Genomic DNA, 20,141 nt, shown 5'->3' with positions numbered 1-20,141 from the left:
ACAAGAGCTTCACGCCTGAGAGAGCATCACGTATTCATCAAAAAATATTTTTTAAAAATAAATTTATATCGAATCGTGTACGACGACGATCGAAAGCGAAAAACTCATAAAACTGAAAACCGTGTAAGATTCGTTAGACGCTTTCACCTAAGGGAACTCATATATCTCTGACCTATAGATCTCAGTCCGTAGATGAAGGAGATCTCGTGTTCTCTTCTATAACGGTAATTCACGCGGCAAATGAAGCGATGACGCATCGCCTCTCGCGATGTGTTTTTTCCTCATTTTTATGCACGACCACCACGTAGCAAGAGCAATTCTTCTTACTACCCTCTTGCACCAAAGAGGGAGGCAGTCAACCGAGGAAGAAGCAGGGAGAGAAGTTAGAAAGGTGACGGTTAAAATGGCCTTATAACCCTTTTAGTCTCATATCCTTTTTTACATAAAGCTATATTTGTTAGTCTTATAACCCTAAAGGATCTTGTCCTATTGGGTATTTTGAATGTTGTACCTTTTTTACCCACAGGAGTAGGTCATAAAAATGAAGGAGAAAATAATACAATCTTAGAAGCGACCAAAACTATTAGAGACTTGCTTATGAACTTTTTCTCTTTTCTAAGTAAAACTTTATGCATTCCAAAAATTTGACAGCAATGAGAAAACGAATCACAATAGTTAATCCAAACACTTCGGGTGCTTCGGAAGTATGACTAAAGAACATGCGAAAGCTAGTAATCAGCTTGATGTATGGAGTGTAACATTTGATGAGGCAGATAAAGTCAAGTAACCTTTATTTTTTCAACTCTTAAGAGAATTAGTAAAATTGAGTATCATAGTTTTCTTATTTATCTAGTAGAATAACTTCACATAGGTTCAAAGACTATTTGAAGAAACTTAGTGAAAAATAATAATTATCAAACCCTTATCAATGGTGATTGGTGCTATTGAGAATAGATTGTTTGCTTCATTTCCCAACAGAATACTAATCAAAAGCGAAAGTGATTGGAACCTTACTTAGAGGTGACAATTATATAGAAGAGGAATCGATGGATAAATTTTATGGAGGAAAGACCACAAAAACTTTAAAGTTTGTAAGGTGGTGCTTATTAAAGCTCCAATAAACATCCATTAAGTTCAAATGATATGAGACATTTAAGAGACTAGTATATAACAAGGAATGTCTTTCTTTCTTCCGAAGGATCCGTATGAACCAACAAAGAATAATACAACTCGATCGATTTTACACCAGAGTCTAGTCATCGACGAGTTTAAGTAACATGACAGATCAAAGTTTGACTACTCAACAATAGTAGCAAAGAGCAATTGGGAGTCAATAGGTATGTTACAATTGGAGTAGAAGATTTAAGATTCAGCAAAGACGAAGAGATGTAGCATCTACAAAGGTTTTAACAAGAATGTTGAAGGAATAAGTGGAGGAGAATGTCATAGACAAAGCTGTAAAAATAGTGTTCGATGTAATGATCATATATGCCCATGTTTTTTAATTTTGTTAATGCTTTGCATAATATATAAAGAGCTTATAGTGGGCTTTTGTGGTCATTTTAGGCTTGTAAATACATGTTGTATGCAATCATCGCGCAAAGGTAAAACTACCCAGAAACAAACCATCAAAGTAGCCATTTTAGGATTTTTTTTTTACTTCGTAGAGTAGTGTAGAATGTCGGTCAGTATAACACCTAACAGCTATCTAGGTGACACATGGTTAAATGGGTATTTGGGACAGCATCTAGGGTTAGTTCATTGTCTTATTTCGTTGTAGTATTATATGAGCATTTGTGAAGACTTTTGATCGTTGTAAATCACTTTGGACCATTTATCACATGATCGTTCAAAGCTTGTAAAGTTCATTTTTATAATTTACATTGTATATCAAGTGTTTACTAAAATAACTACTCGTGGATCCCAAGTTAAATATTTTCTCGAACTCATTTTTTTTTTATGTTTTAAAGCAACTACAAGAGATTTCGGGAAGACGGATTATTTCCGAATTAATACATGGATATCGATTAAGACAAAATCAATTAAGTTTATATAACGTGAGATCTTACAGTAAGACTTACACCGATACTTACATAAATATTGTCCATTCGATCACAATTCCTAAAACTTCTATAGAAAAACAATTAAATTAAAAATTAATTCAGATTATTACATATTCTCTTTTTACCGGAATACCTTGCCTTTTGTGGTTCGATGAATCTGATTTGGATTATGTTTAGGGATATATAGGTGAATCATTATCGGTTTATATCATATATCATCCATGAAGTATAAAGTAATTATCATATTTGTGCATTTTATATTTAAAGTAAATCACAAAGTAGATTTAAGATCTCATCATCTTCGGATTTAGTTTCATGCTAACAAACATCCAGTTAAGATGTTTATGCAAGTTGGCAAATCAAAACTGTGCGGCAATCATATCAGAAGTTCGAATCAGATTCATATCAGATAATATTTTAAAGACAGTATATAAGCAGCCATGCTTTGCAACCTCCCAATGTTGGAGCCTCTCCCAATCTATGGAGGATCTTAAATTATGAGAAAGAAAATAAAACATGATTTTATATTTTGTTCAAACATAGAAAAAAGAGGATTAATTTGAGAGAGACAGTGCACATAAATAATTGATAGGCAAAATTATATTTAAATATAGCTTCAAAGTTAGTAATTTTGGTACTTATCCTTTAAATTTAGATTTAGCATACAGAAAATTTTAGAAATTGTAATTGTATTATTGCAATTAATATCCACTGATTGATATTTATTCTAATGATATTGAAGCTCTAATACATTAATGCCACTATAGGTTACAAGTTAATTGGGTTGAAGGGTGATAATAATAATTATCTTTTTTGAATATATATATATATATATATATATATATATATATATATAGCTACCAAAATTATTGAGGAAGTGAATGATGTAAATATTTGGAAGGAAATATATGATACATTAAAATTGATAAGGTCAAATATGCTTATTTCGACGTGTGGGAGGATAGATATATGGAAGCCCCATAAATGATCGACGCAAAAGTCAGCTTGTGAAAGTGAAGGGAAACGAACGGAGCAGTGGAATACACCCCAAAAGCACTGCCCTCACTCGCGGAAGAATAGATCTCCGTTGCCCCCGATCTCTTTCAATGTGGTAGAACCACCGGTACACTCAGCCGACGCCGCCGCTTCTACCACCGTCCCCCATGGGTTCCGCCCACTCCTCCCACTCCCCTCTCGAGGCATTCGACGACGACGACGACCGCGAGGAGGAAGAAGAGGAGGAAGGTGTGCGCTCCAGGAACCCAAAGTCCTCTAAGGAAAAGGTCCTTGAGCAGGAGCCCGAGGTCCTTCCCTGCCGCACCGCCGCCTCCCCGCTCTCCCCCCAGCCCTCTGCTGCCGGCACCCCCCGCATGCTTGGCCCTTCCGTCAAGGTATGGGACCCCTGCAACGTCCTTCTCCAACTACCACCGTCGCCCCTGGCTCTCTTCGCCCGTGGCGCCGCCTCAGCGGCAACGGATCGGGTCACGGAGGTGTTCCTGATCGCCCACGGCGAGTGCGCCTCCAGCCTTCGTCCGGATTTGGTCGGTGGGCGGTGGTCGACTGCGGCGAGGCTGACCGCAAATGGGGAGCGGCAGGCCAGGGCGCTGGCCGTCTTCCTCAAGTCACAGGGCGTGAGGTTCGACGAAGTCTATAGCTCGCCGTTGGATCGGGCAAGGACCACCGCGGCCTTTATTTGCCGGGTAATTTCCTTCCGTCTTCGATTGCTTAGCTTTTGCTATTCGACCTATAGATCTGCAGATTCTGTTTCTACTTCCTAGCTGTCTGAAAATTCATTCTGCATTGTTAAGGATCGAATTTCCAGTAATCATCATTCTTTTCTTTATAACTTCTATCATTCGATTCCATTCAATTCAATAAGATCCTCAAATTGCTATTCCACTCATAGTGTAGCTTACTTTCTATCAGAAAGAAGATTTCTTTCCCAGGTATCCATAGGTTTGTTTTAAATATGCCACTTATCTTCTTTAAAGACCACATTATTTTATGAGAATGAAAATATTTTATAGTCTATTTTTTCTAAGAATCTTGCAATCCAGCTCAACAATTTCATCTTGTCTATACTAACTTCTGGTGCATATTTTTTTCCCTATCTATCATTTTTTTGGTCCATAAATTATGGTTCTTTATAAATATTTTATAAAATAATTTTTTATCTAATGATGATCATCCATGTGTGATGTTATCCATGTGGTGATGACATGTGATCCACACAGTGATCGTATGGCATGTAGGGGAAAGGAACTAGGAGATGTCATTTCTATGATGTTGGTATGTCAACATGAATGCCACATTAAGGCTAACCTGTAAATGAACCACAACATGTTATAATCATTGAGAACGGTTTAGGCCATTGAGGATTTTTAGTGGACATGATAGTGGGTAAATTTATCATACTTTAGTGGCAAACTTTTTCAAGGTTATGACTGATTTTTACTTCTTAGAAGAGTAAACACGAGAATGGATTACTTTTGAGAGACACATTTCAAATTTGTTAGAGAAAATGAACGTTTATAACTGCCCTTTGGTAGACTCAATAATTATATTTAAGGCGACACAATATATCGTTCTTTAGAAAGAGAGAAAGGGGGCATACTACAGTCTTTTTTGTTTTAGATTAATAAATTAACAATCTAATGCATGAGCTATTTTCTCTAATTTCATTTTTGTGATAATCTTGAAACCTTAGAGGTTTTTCTGCAAATTTCATCAGTTACCACATGGCAACATCTTTTATGTTTCTATATTACTTGGATTGCCTGGGTGATTAACATAACAAGCTGAACAAGAGAAGGAATATTTTCTTGTGGTTGGTTAGAGATTCGAAGGAAAAAGGAAGGACTTGGGCTTGATTAATGGTTCCAAGGCTTTATTGAACATTCCAACTTTACAAGTTTAATTATGATTGAAGAATTAACAAAGAAGGAAGCTTATTGATTAAATATTTGTTCTTAACAAGGAAGGTTATTTGCCAGAACAAATCTCACTATATCTTCTCCGGAAAGGAAAGCTTATAATTATTAATATGCCTTGATTTTTATTTTTCTTCTTATACTTGGAAGGTCCATAAAAAGATAGCGTTTGTAAACTGGAACATTAGAGAATAGTTATTTGAAAGTTGTTTTTCCACACAATGTGTTAGTACCTTGAGGACACATCCCTAGGAATGAATTGTTGGGCCAAAGTGAAGCTCCAACTGATTCTTGGATAGTGCAATGCTGTCATCTGTGCGTGAGGTATCTCCAATGAGAGGTCAGGATCCCTAGACAGGATGTCTAGCAACTGGAGCAAGTTCAGGGTTATCTACTCTATTTTATTTCTGATCATTATTTTTCACCATTACTATGGTTTCCTTCCTCTCTTTTATTTTTCGATGTTCTCTCTCCCTCTATTCTCAAATCTAAAATAAGAAAATTTCTGCTCTCCATTCACTTGCCCTATATTTGGTATTGGAGCATCCATCCTTCATCATATTTGATATCAGAGGATATCCTCATTGCACTTGTCCTACATTATGGTCCTGTTTAAAAGGAGAAAAAATCAATATGGTTTTCTCTTTAATCAGCAACCATTGCAGTTGCTTTAAATGGGTTTTGAAATGACTCTACCTTGAAAGGACTACTCCCTGGCAGCTCTTTTGTCTATTATGTACAGCTGGTGGTGATATTGCAATTGCATCTGTGATATCCAAATTATTCAATTATTTCTAGTATTCCATATTATGCGTCAATTAAATCCTCTTTTGGTATTTTTAATCACTGACTTTGTCAAGTTTTGTGCCCTATCAAGGAAATCGCCATTGTCCTATTATTAATCTTTAGATTTTTTTCTTTATTAAGGGACAATATTTACTTAATCAAGTCATCCCACCATTCCATTATGGTCGAACCACACTTGCAGATCATATTCTAATTGGAACTTTTTAATTCTATTTTCAGCAAACACTTCCAGTTGTGTGTGATCCTTGAAGAATTGAAAAGACACCGAAACTGATAAAATATTGAAGACTAAACTGAAATTTGAAAAGTTCATTTCAATTTGAACCTAATATCATCAATAATCCTGAACTTTCTTTTGTTGATTCCTAGACTAAATGGTGCCCTGATCTTGATCACATTGATCGGATCAGATTATTTAAAATGATCAACAAATGCTGTTTTACATGTTATTTGGATATTTGGATACTATTCAGATGCAATGCTTCTTGTTTATACTGCATAGACATAATTACTATCCCTGTAGTGATTTCCATTACTGCTTTTGGATTCGGCAACCAGAGCTTGTCCCTGCCTCCCAAGCACCTGTCCTTTTTTAGTGGGGATCTTGTTTGTATATGTGTCATTTCATGCTATTGACAATCCACTTACTGATCTCAAATGTGCACTCTTCAAGTAGTTCATTTCCTTTTCGTTTAATTGTTTTTCTCATTAAGTTATGGTCTTCTGAAGGTTAATATTGCTGAAGCAAGCACATTCTGCTTTGTTCATAAACACTTGTATCTTCAGTTTCAACAATGTTGCTGAACTTTCTATGTTACAGTTTGCAGAGCTTTTGAATGCATAAAATTCTCTATTCTTTTCAGTTGAGTTGATTACACTGTGCTGAGCAATTTGCCATCCAACTCTGCAGGAGCTTGGATTTGCAGACGAGCAGATCCAATCCTCCGATGCTTTGGTTGAGATAAGCCAGGGCCAATGGGAGGGCTGCCTTCGGTCAGAAGTTTACACCCAAGAAATTGTGAACTTGATTAGCAAAACACAGCCTGATTTCTGTGCACCTTCAGGTGAATCGCTCCGGCAGGTTGCATTTCGGATTATCGAATTTCTCAACATGACAGTCCTAAGATTGCCTGAAAAGCTGGCAGCTGCAGATACGCCGATCCATCAAACAGAGGCGAAGGAACTCTCATGTAATGGCTCAGCCAATTTAGTTCAAGATGGTGATGGGCCTCACTGGGATCTGATGTACAGGCTTAATCGACCGTCTCTTCAGAGGAAGAAATCTGGTAAGAGCAGGCTTCAGTTTGTGACTACGGGAGACGATGACCCCAAAGATGAGTTCTCCCCCAGAGAAGTCACACAAGGAAACCTCCTTCCTGATGGTGGCAGAAACCCTACCTTCTCCATGGGAATCTTCACCCATGCAACACCAATTAAATGTTTTCTCACGGGTCTGCTCGATTGCAGTCCTGTAATGTCTCATAGAATATCTATTGATGACTCTTCTGTGACGGTCCTGCATCATTCACTAATAACAGGATGGCAGATAAAGAGGCTCAATGATACAGCACATCTCCGCCTTCTTTAGACCAAGGATGATATGCTAGGTTACTTGAGGGCTGAGGTATCTCTCTCTCTCTCTCTCTCTCTCTCTCTGTATTCTTGCGAGTTCATTCTGTACGCAAATGCTACAAACTATTCCAACTTAATATACTGAAAGCGGATAGACACGAAGAAGCAAAGCAGGAAGAGAGGCCATTGACATTATATCGTACATTGCCAGCTCCAAGTGCCCATAATTGTGGATGGGACGTACCTGCTTGTTTCATCTGTCATCGTCTCATTTTTCGTGTGTAAACTTGTGAGGGCTTCATATAATCGATCAATCTGATGTGCATGTTAATGGCGAGCCTACGTTTGTGCAATCAGTCACTTTTCTTGTTCTTCAAACATTATTTTCATGTACAGAAAATTCTACTTGGATTATCATCAACTGTGATGAATAGGACACAAATGTTCTGAGTTTTTCCTTGTAAGAATTCGCGGTTAGGGATTCACATTCTCATCTGAAAGCTATGATGGGCGTCACCATCGTCGTCGTCATATCATCATCCGCCGGCCAGTCCTTCTCGGCGCACAAAGAAGTCGTACGGCACACCATCTCGGCCCGCTTCGGTCGGAAATGATGGTGAACCGCCTTCGCGCCTCATGATTCGTGCTACCGGAGACCAGCCACCTCCCCGGCGGCGCCCACCAAACCCCAACTATTCGACACTTTGATCCGATAGTCCGCTTATATGCCCTAACAAAGGCATACATGAATTGGTGGAATTCGATTAGATATAGGCGTGTTTAATCTCTTTTTCTTTTCTTCCGAAACTACTTCCAATCTCTCCTCTTCTGTCTCCATGAAACTGCAAAGAGGAGGGATTATATGGGGGAAGTGAATGATCCTGCACCTCTTCCGACTTCTTCTCCCGTGAGCCGGTTCTTCCCCTGCCGCTTCGCTTTGAGCTCGCCCGTTGAAGCCGGACGGTGGAGATGAAGGGTCGCGACCATGCTATGGCGCGATGGTCACGGTTTGGAATCTCCTCCGCCCGGGGCTGACGTATCTGGTGTCGACTCTCAATTCCATTGTATATACGGCTTGTCTTCAATGAACCCGAAATACTCGACGGCAGACGATCCCTCTTCGGCTCCAAAAAACGAACATCATGGAGGAGGCACCACCCTAGCAGTCGGAGACGACACCAGCAGCTTCGGCGACTGGCTCCATTTAGGCTTCGCGTCTGCTACCGTGGAACCTACAACTACGCCGGAGCGATTAACGTCAGGGTAACCCCCCCGTCCTTATCGTCGGCTACGAACCCGGTTGCATGGCCGGCTATCAGCGGCTTTCGTGCTCCCATGATGGCAACGACGATGACGATGATGCCATGGGGGCCTCGGAATACTAATCTTGTCCTATGCGCTGGATGATCGACGACGCCACCACCTGTGATTCCGGAGTTCATTGCGCGGCAGTTCATGTACTCACCATCGGTGACACAGGTTCATGCTTCAGACTGCAACAAATCAGTAAGAACGACAATACTTGCAAGTCTTAGCTTTAATTTTGGGATATTTATTTATTGGGTTCTGTAGTTCCAAAAAGTACCCCTTTTTTGTGTGTTTTAATTGTTGTCTTCACATTTGGCTCACGAGTTCTCATTTTGTGTTTTTCTTTTTTATTTTTTTATCATATAATATTTCTAACCTGTTATAGTATTTTGGTTATTATAATAAAAATACTATAAAACCTACTTAATAATATTAAAACTGATCTAAATAGATTCGTAACATCACCAAAATATGATATTGTAATTGTGTATGAGTAATGACAACTAGAGAAGCATAATATAATGTCATTTGTAGTATTTTTCAATAGTATTTATAATGGTTTCAGTGCCTCAATAAAATACTGTAAACATTATGAAAAACACTATAAACGAGTCAAATGAAAACATTGAAAACTGATAAAATAAAGGGGTAAAAAAATTTGATAAGAAAACTTATGAAGGGTATTTTAAGTATTTTTTTAATTAAAAGTATTATTTAATATATATATATATATATATATATATATATATCTTTTAAAAATATTTAAAATATAAATATTTTCTAGAAAATCGCTCCTTATGAATTAAGACTTAAAAGTATTATTTAAGTCTTTTCTTTTTGTGTTTTAGATATTTCGAGGACACGCTGTTTGATATTATTATTGTTGTTGATGAAGATGGTGATGATTTTGTTTTGGATTCTTAATTATTATTCACTGCTTGTAGGGATTGAAGAATGACCGTAAGGTTGCTGATAAAGTACTCAGATTAAAAAAAACTCAGAGGTACTTGAACTCTACGACTCTCTAAACCTTCAATGCACTCTTTGTTGCTTCTTGTACTGGATATGGGTAGGAATGCTTTAAACGTGGGATCCTAACTTTTGTGACAATAAATGTGGTGAATTAGACCTATTTTTCTCTTTCATTGTGTGATGATGAGTTCGAGTTAAGTTGATCAGAGTTAACATTTACATATGATTGGACACTAATTTAAATCAAAATTTTAAACTTATTAATTAGCTGCGAGTACTTCTCAGCATGCTATTAAATTGTTTTTCTATCGGTCAAAGTGTGAATCCTATGATCACAAGCATAATAGCAAATAATTTAGTATAGTGCAAATCACTAGACAATGGTTGTTTGTTCTACATGTTATTTATTGACCTCGGTAGCATAACCAATCAATAGGTGAGCTAATCTCCATAATCATGGCTGCGGTCTTTGAAGAAAAAATTTATGGGAGAAATGACTGCACAAGTAGCATGGATAATTAAAGATTGTCACTGAAGTATATACGTAATTAATAGACTAAAGAAAGCTTAAGCATATGTGGCTTTTAGGGCCGAATGACTCAATGTAGCTGGACCTGATAAGTTCGGCATCGTTGTATGTGCTTTGACTTATATTATAACAAGAGAAATATTTTGGATAGCACCATCGAAGATTGCATCATTGTTAAATTTGTACTAATTTTATCCCATGTTCTTGTCAACATCCTTAACTGTGGTTGATGTAATTATGTTAAACTTGTTTTTCCATTCATATAAATTTGGCAACCATTCGTTAATGTGAAAAAAATTACGAAAGATTTCCAAACACCAGCTTTTGGCCATACAAGTATTGCTCTTGTGTTTTGTAAAAAATATCCCATTTTGATAGCTTAATATATCGATTCATCTTTTGTGGTCAAAGTTGAGTAAATCGTATGTAATTACGCTTGATAGTGAATGATTTACTTTGTGATCGTATATATGTTTGCCTAAAGAGAGAACACAAATAAATCAGGTGGAGATAACATGTAGAGGTTGATTGCTTCTTCCCTACTTGATACTGCAACATGTTCGAGACAACATATGGTGTTCGAGGGAGATGATGGCACTGCTTCAGGACTTGCCCTACACAGATTGTATCATGATGTTACAGTGCAGCAGAAGTGCATAGAGTTTGGCTTACAAGCCCCGTGTTTAATCAGTTGCTCCACCGAGTTCTCTTTGTTTTGTGATCATCTTAATCCATCGAGAGAATTTCCTGGAAGTATTGGTCTCATAGGGAAGCATTGAACTGTTGTACTTGCAATCCATCATATCTTGATCCTTTTCTCCCTCACTCTCGTAATTTATTGATTCCATCTTTCGCTACAACTGGTGGTATATGTCGAGCAGTGATTTAGAGACTACAAGGGGGATACCAACTTTTGTTTGTGAATTATTATTATTATTCGACAACCTGACAAGCTCTTATTCCTTCTGAAATTGCCACCAGTGGTAGCTCACATTCATTGGAGTCAAAAGTGTCAGAGACAATGCAAGTGCTCAACAGATCACAGTGCAAAGTGCAGTTGGTTTAACTGATGTGAAGTACATATCTGATTCAACTAGTATTTAGTTTGAGAGCAAAACTTATGGTGAAGCTCGTGTACTGATGAGGATACAAGTAGGTGTAAAAGAGTTCAGCTGTAACGATATTAAATAGAATTTCTCTGCAAAGGAAATCCCAGTGGATTATTATATAGGTAGCCTTCACCATTATGTCAGTGTCTTGTGGACTCCAGAGAAAAATATTGAAGATTTCAATAATTTCATTATTATATCTCTCTACATAAATAGGATTTTTTCTATAGTGTAAAGTTTTGGGAATTTGTGTACCATCATCCCACCGAGTACATAAATTTGTGAAGCATTCCTCGCAGATGAAGTAAGCTTTATCTCGCACAGGAAGAGAGAGAGAGAGAGAGAATAGTATTCTGAGAATGGTCACTGGAGTAGCTTGATCATCTGTATGTTGGTGCTTGATGCTGCATGATGTGGGTGGCTTCGAGGTATTACAGAGGATCTTCAATATTCTCTACCGAAAAGAGTAACATGTCGTCGAACTCCATCTCATCGAGACACCTTTGTTCTTGTTCCAGATCTTGTCTCCTAAAACTGCTATCATCCTGAACCAGATTGATTGATACGAGTGTCGTCAGGGATAAGGTTATAATGTAAACAACCAAGATTAGAGGTAGAAATGGTTCTTCGCCTACTTCTGGTTGCCCACTCAAGTAACCAAGGTCATGTAACATGGGACTCAGCAAAGCAAGCTTCGTCGAGAGAAACTGGAGAGTGGTAATTTGTTGTCAGATAAGAAGAAAGAATTAAGGAAACCATATGTGTATGTGTATGTGTATGTATCATCATCTTGATCACCTCAACTTGGTTTTGTAACGATCGCACATAGTTGATGATCTCATCCAGGATGAGTGCTTTTCCCTTCATCTATCCAAGGCACATTTCAGCAGCTATTAGTAGTGATGTGGAGAGAGGGGATTCAATGAAAAGATTGGTGGGTAACACAAGTCACCTGGTGGCAGCCAGGAACAAGACCTTGCAACACGTCCATCCTCTCACTAATCTTCTTCCTTCTGACCTGAAAACACATGATACGGCATATGGTTAGATCTTCATTCGATCTATATGGCCAGCAAAATGCTACGTGTGGATACCCTTTCTGCAAGGCTGTGGCTATCAGTCGCTTCGCCTCTCCTCGCTCGCACATGAATGAAATCGACAGGCGGCTCCGACGCTTTCTTGCCATCAACTTTAGGCTTTTTCTTGCTTTCCATCGCGTCCTAACAAGCCACCAATCTCATGCAACAAGTCATGTGGAAGCAATAAGGAGCTATGAACAGTCCATGGAAACCAAATGTCACATGCATGCACATGTACCTGAGACTTGCCGGTGATCAAGCAAGCTCCAGCCGCGCTAGGCTTCCTTTTCCTCTCCGCACAACCTGGCGGTGATCTTGGGATCTTATCACCCTGGGGTTCATCTAGCACTGGTGAACGACCGATGCATGGAGCTCTGGAGCAGTCGTCGGAGGTACTGCTGCCGGTGACTTGGGTTCTGGCATCAGTTGCAGAGATCTTGGGGTTGGCTTCAAACCAGGGGTAGCAATCGATCTCTCCAAGATGCTGTGGGCAGATGGGCATCTCCATGTTTGGGAGGCAAGCAGAGTCCAAAATGATATGGTAGTCTTGACATGAGAAGGCCATCATCTGAAGCTGTGAGAAAACCAAGAAAAGAAGGAAGGCAGTGTTGCTGGGTGGGTACAATGGCAGCACACACTGAGAGAGAGAGAGAGAGAGATAGAGAGAGAGAGAGAGAGAGAGAGAGTTCGCTTGACTGGTCTTGTCAACAGCTTCTCTCCGAGGGTGTGCATTAAATAGAATCAAACCCATATGCCATCGACGCAATAATTTGTCGTGCTCATTTAATGACCAAACTTGCATGAAAAGTATGGCGAAATGGTTCGATTAAATACGTATTTGGTTGAATTAGTAGAAAATTATTTAGGCTTTTTTTTTTAGGAGAAATGCTCCTATCTTCAGAATTTATTTATTTTTATCTATTACCTAAAATATTATTTATTTTCACTCGACCACTTATTACTCTTTTCTCTCTTTTTCTATAAACCGATGCGAATCGATTCGATTATAATAATTTTGTACTATGCTATATGATTTTATAATATTTTTATCACTATAAAAAATGTATTATAATGTAGTGTAAATGTATTGTGTTAAATTTTATAGAAACATAATGTTTACATTACTTTTACACTTACAGTGTGTAATAGTGTTTCAAGTAATATTAAGAAAATAATATAATATAATATAATATTTTCATACTACGTTATAATGTTTTTTTTTATATATAAAGATGCCGGCTATCTTAGTTGTCATGACTTCAATTTTACCTTCGGCACTTACTCATCGTAAAAATATATATTTTTCTAATATTACTAAAAGCACTATAATATATTGTAAAAACACTATAATTATATCGATTCACCCTACCAAACAATCCATAGGAAAAAGAAGAAAATAAAAGGGTAAGTAATTGGGATATTTTAGATATTAGATATAAAAAAACATTCTTACGAAATTTTAAAAATGAGGCCGTTTCACTAAAGAAAATCTTTTTTTTTAGAAATTCGTCCAATATATTATTTATTATTATTATTATTTGTCAAACTCAACATACTTTTAATACTACATTAATCGTTAGGAGACTGAAAGATCTTATCCCATTTCTTGATATCAAATTCAAGATAGAGGCTAGTCGAAGAAATCCATCAAACACATAACATGATTCATATGCACACAAATAAAACATGTGCAGATAAGTTTAATATATATAGAGTAGCAGCCATTAAAATTTTATGGTCAGCAAAAATTTAGCTTTTAATTTTTCTATTTTACCTGTTTATATTCGCATTCGACTCGGTTTAATCACTTTCTCATGTTGGTTGGTTATGATTGATCATCAAAGAATAGTTCAGCAGAGCGAATCATAAGAAATATTCATGATTAAATAAAATTTATTGGACGATATTCTAAGCTCGTGCTATAGAAATTCTCGAATAAGTTTTCGAATCCTTTAACCTCTATCATATAAAATTTTAATACAGGACATCTTTAAGTTGGTTTAGTATGTAACCATCGTATGTTTTAGATTAAAAATCTATACCGAGACTTTAAATAAGTGAGTCGAGGATATCATCATCACTTAAGTATGTTTTAGATTGAAAATTTATATTAAGGTTTCGAACAAGTGAGTCCGAGTATATCATCACTATTTAAGTATTTTAGGTATAAAAAATTATTCGATGAAGTTTTAAACTCTAATTTAATCATGAATGTGACATTATACAAAATTGATTTTTTTTTCTAATTTTTTTCCAAGAACAAAGTAGTTGCCAACATGTTACATGCACTACAATTTTTTTATGAGTACTATTGGGAATCTATTTTTGTCATGTTAGTTTAGGTTACTTATTTTATTTTCTTTGAGTATGTGTCCAAGTCACATGTAAAGAAAGAATATGGTTGACCATATGTACGTTACCCTAACATAATATTGAACCATTTATACAAGTAGTACCAAAAATCTCCACCTTGGTTTCTTGCCTATTCATCTTTTTATCATAAACCATTTCTTAATTTGTGATAAAAAAATATTAGATCAATTCAATTAAGATCGATTCGACTAATCCAATTCAATAATAAAAAATATATATAGTAAGATGAAATAAAATTTAAATTTTAATTGAATAAACTTAGGATACTTCATGTTAGCTTATTTAGGCGTAAACTCGGGTTGATGTGTGATTAACCGATAACACTTAAAGTGATCACATATCATCCTAAATTTTATATCTTAAATATTAGATTGATAGTAGCGTATGATACTCATTTATAAGAATCGAGGGTTAAATATCTCATATGATGAATTTTCGAATGTATTAGCTAGTCTAATCGATAAAGACTCTATTAAATCATGTGTAATTAACAAAAGTTAGTAATCTTTAGAAGGTTCGAGATGGATATTTGTAATTTTGAACGAAAGGATAAAATATCATGTTACTCGACGTGGGCACATAAATCTTTGGAAGGTTCGATATTGATGTTTGCATGCAGTTTTGAATGAATGGATATAATAATAATAATATGTTACTTCACATGGGCGCCAAAAATATAAATAAGAGTTAAGGGACAACGTGAAGCTTCTCTTTCGATTGTCTCATCCAAACCATAAAGAAGGTGAAGAGGAGGAATCTGACAAGAGAAATATTGAAACAGCTCATCCAAAAAATTGAAATCAATGCCAATACGTACCTCCATTTTTGTAAGTGCTAAAGTTAGGATAGCTTCGATATTTATATATATATGTATATATATATATATATATGTTAGAAGAACACCATGGAAATCCTTCCCGTGATAGGAGTCAGATGTCATGTTGGGTCCATCTACGTATTAAAAAAAGATCAATCATTGTCCGGTGAAAAAGAGTTCAATTGAGACAAATCTTCTCTTTATATGCAACACAACAACAACTTCTCATCTTCGCATATTCTTTCTAGAGATGTATCCACCTTAATTTCCTTGCCTAACTCAGTGATATAGGGACCAAAATGATTAGTAGGCTAATCATTATTAAAAATATTCATATGTGTAGGATAAAAAAAGATAATCTAAAAAAAATCGTATTTCTATTGTTATGAATTGAAAGACTCTATGTCACGTATATTTAATTTTTCTCCTGCTTCTTGTTTTTAATTTATATTAGAATTAATATATATTAATTTTGATCGATTTGATATAGGTTTATTTATGATTTATTTCATCAATCCATATCAATGCATCGATCAATTATCAATTCGATATGTATCGAGTGATACTGAACTATATCAATATCGAATAGTACAATAAATATCATTAATATCGAATAGTACAATAAATATTGATTTTATTATTATTTGATTTCAAATGATTATCTTCTTAGATTAATAATTTATAGGATAATAAAGTATTATTTTAATAATAAATGAGAGAACATATTATATTATGTTGATGGATCGGTCTATCTCATCGGATCCATAATAAATAAATAAATAAATAAATAAATAAATGCGTGCACAGCCATCATCCAACGCACGTGAATCCCATGGCTTCGTTAATCGGCGCGTGCGGTCAACTATGGCAAGCAAAGGTGGCGCGACTGGCTGCCACAATCCTGCTAGGATACGCCTCTCGGAAACGCGTCGGTCCAAAATACTGGGTAACGACAGCGGTGTCGGAAGCGCGTTTCCAGCGTGCTCGACAGCCTTAATGATCCACTCGAGCTTCGGATGAACCACACGTCCCGACGCAATCTATCCGATCTTTTGTTTGTAGTGCATTGGGTTGTCGTATGAAATGTGATCCATCGTTGTTTCTCTCCCTTTGATTCCGTGGAATGATCAAATTGTATCGTCGATCATCGATCGACTTGTTCTTTCACGTGTGGATCGAGATAAGATATCTTTTAATGAAAAAAAATATAAATCTTCATTCGTCACCCATCACGGGAGTGTCAAACACACACCTGTATACAATGGATCGGAAGCTTCGGCTCCGTATGACTACTTGTTCTTCGACCTAATCTACACTATGGTTCGTGTGCCAAAACATTGCTTCGCCTGCATCGAAATCAAAGCTCGTGACCATTAAAAGAGATGACCAAAAATAGAAGGTGTCCACACTAACATGCCATTTGTCAGTACTTGTCATACTTTTGAAAGATTGTTCTGTGTTTATCGAGATGAGATGAATAGAAGTCCTCGATCTCATCAAGAACAAAAAGAATACTTCACTTAGTTAGGAAGAGATTAAGAAGACTCACAGCAAGAGGATATTTGAACTATGAAATGGAGATGATGAACGACTACTACCTCTTTCTTATCACAGACACATGATTGTCTTCGCTTGCTTCTTTCTGTAAGGATAGAACTGAAAGAATGATATCAGCTGCTTCATTCAAATTTTATTGAGATGAGATGAAGAGAAGTCATCGATCTCATTAAGAACAAAAACAATAATGCTTCACTTAGTTAGAAGAGATTAAGAAGATTCACAGCAAGAGGATATTTGAACTATGAAGATGATGAATGACTACTACTGCTACTTTCTTATCACAGGCACATAATTGTCTTCTTCACCTGCCTTTTTCTGCAAGGATAGAACTGAAAGAATGAGAAAAGAAGGTAGAAAACCTCTGCGAAACTGAGATTTCCACCTGCCCCACTCCTGCCAAGACTAGAGAGAAACTGAGACGCGTGAAGATAGATATAACATGAAATGGGATCTTTTGCTTCCCTATCATGCAAAGAAAACGGTTTTCTGATGCTTATAATAAATGGATAAAGATGAATTATTGTGAGTAGAAGAAAACACCTTAATCATAATATAATAATAAAAAAAATAAGCGCAGAAGGAACGTCTCATTAATCGCATCCCTCCAAAGAAACCCTGTAAAATTATTACTGAATGCTCCCATCCATCACGTTCTAAGAAAGGCCGGTGAAGAAGGAAGAAAATAAAAACAAATTATAAGCTGCAGGAAACAGACAAGAGAGGTGAGGAAACTCTTTGTCAGCAGACCGACCCCATTGTAGTGTAGCAAATCCGCGAAGTAGATGTTATACCGAGAGAGGACGGCCCGTTCAGTACAGTCGCCCTGACGTTGGACTGTGTTGAGCACTGGTGGCGATGCGTCATCATCTTTGCAAGGAGAAACAGCAGCCTCATGTCGTCGTCGTCGTCGTCCGCGAGCTGCATCAAAGAAACACATGCACTGATAACTGATACTGTTGTCGGACGATTGAGCACACAGCACTGTCTGAGTGTCGCCGACGCTGCTTCCATCTGTTCGTCTCCATACGGTAAAGTCTTGGGTCTGTTCAGCGCACACGTCAATGATTTCTTTTGTCTTTATATATATAATTTTATATATATATATATATATATATATATATATATATATATATAATTCATTATTTTCTATTGACAATTCTTTATTTCATATAACCACTAAAAATAATAAAATATAATTTTATTAAATATAACTCGTCAATTATCAAAAAATATAATCCTTTGCTTCATGCATCTCATAACTCCTTTGTTGGTCCAAAATATGAATCTTTTGGTTGACATAAATATAGTAACATAAATATAGTTTATGTTAATAATGTGTATAAAGAGAAAAAATAATGAATCTATGATGGTAAGCAACTTTAGGATGAAATCAACATCAATATAGACAAAACCATATAGTGTGTCATTTACAACAAGCTTGTTTGAGAGATTACTAGGTAATTTGATATATTCTGATATTGCTCGCAACCGTCAGCAACCAACAAGAAAGTTCGAGATTGATACGGTGCACTACAGCGATGTGACATCTCAAACTCGGACGAGATGATCATTTGCACCCACGTTATTCGGTGCCGTGTAAGACGACGCTAGAGCTACTTTGAAAGCCTTAGAACAATGTCGTGTGACGCAAATTCATGCAGGTCGGTCAGTGCTTGTATGGGAGGTATAAGTCGATCGCTTAAGGAGTCGATTGCTATTAATAGATCTTGTATGATTGACTCTTTTTTGTAGGTATAAAAGTCGATCCTTTGATTAACGTTAGGGGAAGAACATCGAACACTTTTACTCCACGTAACCCAACTCAACATTGACTTGACCTTTAGAAGGGTTGAGTCGGGAAACTCCCCTCATGGCTTTAACCTTTATACAAAGATTTAGTGGAGAAAAAATAATAACCAGTCGAGAGAGAGACCATACTCGGGGGGTGACGAAGCTTCGACTTGACTCGACTCACCCCGACATCGATTTATTCTGTTCAAGCTTCCATGTGGGTGACTATGCATACTCGGAATCGAATTAAGTCGTGTTGGCACATCAACAACAGCATAAGGTCAACGTATGTTTGATCTTTAGAAGATTGCAACAATTGGAGATTCTTCGAGTCGAAAACGAATGCAGCTCGACGACTCAGACCCTTAAATTCCAGATCCATCGTTACATGCAAAACCCAAAACCCAATTCCAAACCAGAGAGCGGCTCAGACACGAAACAATCTGGCTTGAATCACATCTCAAACCATCGACACTTTTCGTTTAGAAGAACATTATTATATGTGAGTACAGTTTGCTCTTATCTTGGTGCTCTCATTGCTGATTAATAGCCATGTCATGTGAACTTTTCTCGGGAAACAAAAACTGCAAAATTATATCAATTTATTTAGAAGAATCCACTCTCATATATTTTCTTTCCCCGTCTATCATTAAAATCGCATATTAAACTTAATATTATTTCCATAATTTGTAAGAGTACATAATCTTTTTCCTTCGAAAACTTCCGAAATTTAATGACCATTTGAAGAAACAGAAATCAAACATCATTGCATTACGAGTTTGATGATTCGTCCATCCTTTTTCATTTATGTGCTGCTCTTTTGTTATTAAATAAGCGTATTTGGCTGATTCCACATCTTTTGGTTCTTCTCTTCCTCTCATTGCGGACTAAAACATTTCTACTCCTTTCGCTTGCTCGTTTTCATACCTGCCTTGCCATCGGAGGAACCTGATCGGTATCCAATAAAATACCAGGTATGTTTCGAGTAAATGTGGATGGATGGAAAATAACATTTTGTTCGTTTACGAAGCACGATTATGGCAAACAGGACGATGGCAAAAATTTCTCCGCGTCTCATGACCCAGACGTCGGATCATACGTTAATAACAAGACAGAAAACATATAAGAAGCTAATGAAAGTTCAGCACGTCGTCCATTAATAGCCGACGAAATCTCTTCTGTCGAATCAGAAGCCTGTTTCTGTTCTCTTCAGAACAGTAGATCACACAAT

The 20,141-nt window shown here is 36.8% G+C and overlaps 2 protein-coding genes across 3 annotated transcripts; one reads left to right on the top strand and one right to left on the bottom strand.

Annotated features, from left to right (window-relative positions):
* The first annotated feature begins 3,072 nt into the window (after nucleotides 1–3,072).
* On the top strand, nucleotides 3,073–7,737 carry LOC135582924 (uncharacterized). Of its 2 annotated transcripts, XM_065081656.1 has the most exons (3): nucleotides 3,073–3,763; nucleotides 6,711–6,864; nucleotides 6,946–7,737. In XM_065081656.1, exons 1-3 carry the CDS (start codon nucleotides 3,227–3,229, stop codon nucleotides 7,386–7,388), a joined length of 1,134 nt encoding a protein of 377 aa, XP_064937728.1. In that variant the 5' UTR covers nucleotides 3,073–3,226; the 3' UTR covers nucleotides 7,389–7,737. The 2 variants fall into 2 exon arrangements, with proteins under 2 accessions (XP_064937728.1, XP_064937727.1); XM_065081655.1 differs by having other exon boundaries at nucleotides 6,711–7,734.
* A 3,777-nt stretch (nucleotides 7,738–11,514) lies between these two features.
* LOC103996683 (transcription factor bHLH137-like) lies at nucleotides 11,515–13,053 on the bottom strand. Its single transcript, XM_018831448.2, has 5 exons — nucleotides 12,385–13,053; nucleotides 12,243–12,308; nucleotides 12,089–12,157; nucleotides 11,926–11,997; nucleotides 11,515–11,835 (listed from the first exon to the last, which is right to left on the bottom strand). The coding sequence occupies exons 1-5, from the start codon at nucleotides 12,502–12,504 to the stop codon at nucleotides 11,722–11,724; spliced, it is 441 nt and encodes a 146-aa protein (XP_018686993.2). The 5' UTR covers nucleotides 12,505–13,053; the 3' UTR covers nucleotides 11,515–11,721.
* Between the last annotated feature and the right edge of the window lie 7,088 nt (nucleotides 13,054–20,141).

The sequence above is a fragment of the Musa acuminata genome, chromosome BXJ1-9 (genome assembly GCF_036884655.1).
Source record: "Musa acuminata AAA Group cultivar baxijiao chromosome BXJ1-9, Cavendish_Baxijiao_AAA, whole genome shotgun sequence".
NCBI classification, from domain to species: domain Eukaryota; kingdom Viridiplantae; phylum Streptophyta; class Magnoliopsida; order Zingiberales; family Musaceae; genus Musa; species Musa acuminata.
This window is presented reverse-complemented; position numbering and strand designations above follow the sequence as displayed.